This window comes from Anneissia japonica, unplaced genomic scaffold (genome assembly GCF_011630105.1).
Source record: "Anneissia japonica isolate Jap-2015-1 unplaced genomic scaffold, ASM1163010v1 scaffold287800_len1627635_cov199, whole genome shotgun sequence".
Lineage (NCBI taxonomy): Eukaryota > Metazoa > Echinodermata > Crinoidea > Comatulida > Comatulidae > Anneissia > Anneissia japonica.
Genome location: NW_022731299.1, coordinates 304,783 through 311,036, shown reverse-complemented (window position 1 = coordinate 311,036; position 6,254 = coordinate 304,783). Strand labels below are relative to the sequence as shown.

Here is a 6,254-nt window from a genome sequence, read left to right as displayed (position 1 = left end):
CCCTACGACAGTGTTGTCTCAATCGGCCCAACTTTCGGCCCCCCTTCCGGCCCCCCCTTTTGGACATTTCTGGATCCGCCCCTGAAGATTAATGAATCTTACCAAACACTTACAATAGCTTCTTGTTACAGATGAGCTTGATAGCTACATGTTCCAAACAGTAGGTCATCATGTTATAGAGCTGTACTCCGAAGCCATAGGATTACCTTTGTATCAACGTTACATCCATGGAGGTTCTATAGAGCAAGGCAAGGATTACAAGCTTACTAAAGGTGATGAGGTTGAGGACCTTTATGAACTTCTGAAAATAGTAAAGGTAAATTTGAGGAGGATATATATATATATATATATATATATAAAATCCGATCAGAATGACAAAATAAACTAAGTATCCACTGGAAGGAATCCCAATATCTGCAGACGGATCCGTTTCGGCCTTCCAGGCCTCATCAGTGCAGCTAGGGTATAGACCCAAACAAACGTTCGACCATATATATATATATATATACCTTTCTTTATATATGATTTAACAGTGTTAACGGCTACCTTGATTTATGTTATATGCACCTATTTGTTTCTAGCCGTTCCTATTGTGTAATAGAGTGTATCTGGTGGTATTTGAATCTGTTCAACCATGAAGCCTCCGTGGTCTAGTGGTTATGACACTCGCCTTGACAGCGAGAGGTCGCAGGTTCGAGTCCTGCCAGAGGATTGTATTACACAATTTCTTTATTCATTTATTTACACGACTACATTCGTTGAGAGCTATGCTACACGATGTATTTATTCAGTCCTTTATTCGAACACTGTATTTACCTTTCTTTGATGATTTATATATATATATTCGCATATATGTACAGTAGAACCTCGATTTTACGTACGGTACGGGACCAGAGGGCGTATGTAAATCGGTGGATTCGTAAAATAGAGGTTGGGTTAAATTTGTGGTAACCTTTGACCTAATACGTACGTAACCTCAATAAACGTATGTACGAACGAACGATGTTACCTAGGCTAGACCTAGCCTCTAGGCCTACGAATAAAACCATGTGTTTAGTGTTTTATTCATCACTTTACGATGTCATAATAAAGTGTTCAAATAAAACCATGTGTCTAGTGTATTAATTCATCACTTTATATCTTTTATTTAACTAAAATAAAGAACATGAAAATATTGTAAGATTACCTATACGACAAAGGTATAACTTGGGAATTCCCCATCAAGCCTATTCTAAACAACAGAGCTGTGGTGTTGTCTGGGCCTGTTGAGACAAACTAAAACCATGTGCGCTGCACTGGGCAAGCCAACCAATTAGCGTTCGTGTACGTGAAACAGCAACCACATGCTATGCACTGGGCGAGCCAACCAATTAGCGTTCGTGTACGAAACTATGTCTACTCAGCTTCGTGTAGAAAATTCAATCAGACGAGTTCTTCCATGGTTTGCCACACGAAGCTAAGGAGGAAAGCAATTATTCTGAGCACCATTGGTAGTTGTTCATCTCACTCGGTTTACGTGGTTTTAGATTATAACGACCCGGTATTAGACTCAATCAACGTTGCTGTTTAATGAAAATACGTTGCATTATGGTTTGTTTATTGTTATAGTTTTTTACTTATGGTTGCTCTCAAAAGGGCAGTTTGTTTTGAATATTTTCGAGGTTTTTGATGACGTCATCGTCCATATGAGGCGTACGTAAAACCAAGAGTTCGTATAACTGGGGTACGTAAAAACGAGGTTCTACTGTATGTATCTCCTCCTCACACCCCCCCCCCCAAGTAGTGTGCAATACATGATGAAACATTGTGTGACAGCACAGCTCTCTATACACGTTTTCAAAATAAATTTGCTGATTTTTTTTTTTATATTGTCAAATTGAATTAATTGCCTTAAATTTTTCATTCTGTTGTGTGTGCTTTATTTTTTGCCTCCTTTTAATCTTTTTTTTTTTTTAAATAAAAATATCTTTGATATTTTTTGCTGAAGTACAATACTCCATGCTGACAGGAACAATACTATCCTTAACTGAAAAATCTCAAACAATCTGCTACCAAAACTTATAAAACACCAGAACTGTAGTATGCTGATTGCTTAGTTTGGTTACAATGACAATAGACTGCCAATACTTGGTGCCACAATCAGTCTACTGATATAAAAACATGAGCCCAATCTTTGCCCAATAACCACATAACCAAAATAGTGGTAGGCCTAGGTTCCATTTTTAATACAGCAAACTTGCGTATTTTAATAATAAATCATTTAAAAAATATAAACAACAATTAATAAACTTTCATTTTGTTTAAATTTATTATTACCACATAGGCCTGGACAAAATAATTGAATATTTAGACAAAGTTGAAAGCAAGTTCATGAAAAAAATGATGCACAAGAAAGAAACCACATACCTAACCTTTCACCTAGATTGGTGGTGCTGATTTGTTGGGTTTTTTTGGATTAGGGCCAATTCACTGCCTCATGCACAAGATCTTAGGCTTGTTTGTGATTGATGATTGTGGAGTGTTGGTGTGGTATATTAGTACTAGAGAACACATAAAACTTATGTTATCATGAGTGTCTGTGGAATACAAATAATTAATTGTGTTTTAAAATGTTAAATAGAGTGAGTGGATGTAGGTTCATTGAATTTAAAAGGTAGGAATTAGGCCTTGTGAAGTAGAAGAAATAGGTAGGCTTAGCCTAGCACAGCACAGTAAAACACATGGTCCCATTGCTCAGTGCTGTCAAGCTGTGGTTTAGGCTGCTGGCTTACAGTTTATTTAAATTAATGGAGCTAGAGTGCATTTCCCTTGTATTTTGAAATTGTTTATAAGTACACAATGCTTATCAACACATCGTTAATTAGGGATGCAAGATGATGCTGTGTATAAATAATTGATAAACTTAACATTTACTAAATGAATTGCTAGGTACAAAAACGGCTAGGCTAACATTTCCAAATCATCATTTTTGTACTTTTTGAAAAGCGTACACACACCGTCAACCCCCTCTCCCCAGCGTACGTTTTGTACGCTCGTGAAAATGATGAAAATAATGGATGACCCCTAATATAAAAAACACCCTAAAGGCACATAGAAAAAATTATTATATTATCACTCATTAAAAAAGAAAATTGACGAGGGTGGGAGGTTTTTTTTTGGGGAGAGGGGGTAGGATTATATATGCCATGGATTTCCGTGTGCATGAACAAATTGAAAATGACATCGTTTTTCAAAGTGACAGATACACTTAAACAACTGTCCTACGATTCAGTGGCCTATCCAAAACTTAGTTAGTTGGCATATAATAGGTGCCTAGGTCTTAGTCTTACCTCGAGCTAGGCCAGCCTTTGCCTGAACTTTCTTCCTTTACGTCGTAGGTTATTTTTTGTCCAGAAACAACCAATCCAAACAATCACACCCATCGCAAGGAAGATCTGATCAGCCCACTGGGCAGGTCTCTTTTTTTTTTTAGCCGCAGTTAGATAACTGTTTAATTTTAGCAAGAATAAACAAATTTAAAGAATTGACTGGCTTTGCATTCAACTTACGGCGACCAATGTCTGATCTAATCAATTGGAAGAGTTTAAAGTCTGCCGAATTCGGAGCCAATTCATTTATTTGTTGTGAGCATTTGTTTTTTTGTAAAGTATTTTTTTATGCAGTTAAAATAAATGATGCGGCAAAAAAAAAGAAAAATGGGAAAAAAAATTAAATATTTCTGCATCAATAATTCCAAATCTTTTGACGCGGACGGGAGTGATAATCTAATCATTTTTTTATATGCCCTAAAAGTTGAGTTTAGTTTCAATGGTTTGGTCTAGTTAGCCTAAAAACTAGGTGGTGTTTTAGCATCGTGACTTAAGATTTGATTTGTATCAATGTATGTCCTGCAAAAGTACACAATCAAGGGCTAATAATAAGTGAACTACAACTGTAGAAAGTAGGCCTACTGTTCCTACAGGTTCACATGCTCACCAATACTTTACAGTTGCTTAAAAGAATATCTTCTATGTACACCAACACAATTTGAATATACTATACATAAGTGCTATTTAATTGATTCCTGTATCTCTGTTTTTGTAGATGGAGCAGAATGTTGAAGCAGTTTCAGTTGGTGCTATTCTATCAAATTACCAGAGAGTTCGAGTAGAGAATGTGTAAGTACTTTTCTAATAAAATTTCTAAATGCTGGAATTCTATTAACAGGGTTGCCCCCTAAATAGGTGTGGTCATACTATTAAAAGGTGTCTCTTTCCTTGATTTGCAGCCTAATGAGTTTCCCAATTGTTGGGTTTTATTGTACTTTAGCTACAAAGATCTGGTTAATTTATCTGCAAAAAATAAAATTTTCCTCAATTACTTCAGGTGTACAAGGCTTGGGTTAACAGCACTTGCATATTTATGGCAACGGGACCAAGAAGAACTCTTGGGTGAGATGGTCAATTGTGGCATTAATGCAATTCTCATCAAAGTTGCAACATTGGGTAAGCATCAAGCAATTTCATATTGAAATATCTTTCCTTGCAGAAACTCTAAAGCATTGATGATGTTAATGTGCATGTGTGTCAATACACAGCCATCAGTTGATTCATAGAAAAAATATACAGTAGGGACAACTCTGGAAACTCAAATGCTTAATCACTACAAGTCATGTTTTAAACACTTGTATGTATGTCCAATTTAGAATCAGCCACACAGTTTCTGAACTCGACCCGTATTCTTACAGCCATTGAATTTACTATGAAAACTGCTATAAACAATTCAATTCCATTACTATGGATACTGATCACCAAAAAGGTAAACAGAATTACAAATAACAGTCCAGAGGAAAGTACAGACACAGGCAAATTACTACATTAGGAAACCAAATAGAATAATTAAAATAAACTGCATTTAATATTCATGCTGAACCATTTGGGGTTTTTTTTGTATTATTTTTTACACCATATTTTTGTTTATAGAGGGCTGGCTCTTCTTGCTAACCCAAGGTCAGCTGATACTCAATGGTGCTCCTAAATATACAAAATAATATAGAAATTTTTAACATAAACTAAGTCTCAGGTTTAGGTAGTCCTGTAATCCTGTGTCCCAGGACCCTGTGATTGTAAGGCAAGCACTTTTGAATGAAGTAAAAATTACCAGATAAATTTCTAAAAATAGCATACAGTACATAGTTTTTGTTAAGTCGTTTAAACATGGATAACGCAAACTGTGGATCCCTTGTTGCTATCTACAAAATGTACAATATAAAATATTGTTTCATTATTTATATTTATGTCTCAATAAAATTTAATAATGACTTTATTCTGATTGAGTATTGGCGATTTTAATCTTAATAATACAAAAAAAATTAAATTAAATTGTTATTATCTTCAGAAGAGTGCATTCCATTTAAAATGTCAAGACATTCACAGTTTTTTTTCACATTCATAGTATTATAGTAAAGTACAACCTGCAGAATCTTTGCCTGAATCCAAGACTTAGAAATACTAGGGTGGAGTTTGGCGGGGATAATTTTTCACCATAGTATGGATAATTGTAGGGTACTTAAAGGGTGTTAGAGGATCTTATTATGAACTGTGCTGAACAGTATTGTTGATATTGTTAGAATTATTATTATAATATTTTTCAGGATTGACAGAAAAACACCTTGGACAAACTCTAAGCGAAATTCAACCACACATGTTGGAAATGGTAAGTTTTTGGAATAAGCCACTGGCATGACAACCACAGCGGTTTCAATATAGACGAACAATAGTTAGCACTCTGTTGGTTACAATTAGACATTTGTAGATACAGTAGAACCTCGATTTTACGTACGGTACGGGACCGGAGGGCATACGTAAGTCGGGGATTCGTAAAATAGAGGTTGGGTTAAATTTGTGGTAACCTTTAACCTAATACGTACTTAACGCTCAATATACGTATGTATGAACGAACGATGTTACCTAGCTAGGCTAGACCTAGCCTCTAGGCCTGCGAATAAAATCATGTGTCTAGTGTATTAATTCATCACTTTATATCTTTTATTTAACTAAAGAACATGAAAATATTGTAAGATTACCTATACAGTCAACTCTCCCAATACCGACCACCCAGAAAACCGGATTTCACGCAAAACCGGTCGTTTTTTAAAGTCCCAAAATCATTCCTATTCTTAGTGTATTAAAATACTTTCTGAAAACCGGATCTCCCAATTCCGAATTCCGGCCAAATTCTTAAGTCCGGAACAATAAAATTACCTTCTGAAAACC

General features: G+C 35.5%; 1 protein-coding gene across 1 annotated transcript in view; it reads left to right on the top strand.

The window, feature by feature from the left end:
• LOC117115323 (diphthine--ammonia ligase-like) overlaps positions 1-6,254 on the top strand; it is a 60,478-nt gene that overhangs the window by 4,469 nt on the left and 49,755 nt on the right. The window contains exons 3-6 of the mRNA XM_033259063.1: positions 132-316; positions 4,084-4,157; positions 4,366-4,484; positions 5,633-5,694. Of these exons, the coding sequence (XP_033114954.1) occupies positions 132-316; positions 4,084-4,157; positions 4,366-4,484; positions 5,633-5,694 (440 nt within the window). The remainder of the gene's footprint in view (positions 1-131; positions 317-4,083; positions 4,158-4,365; positions 4,485-5,632; positions 5,695-6,254) is intronic.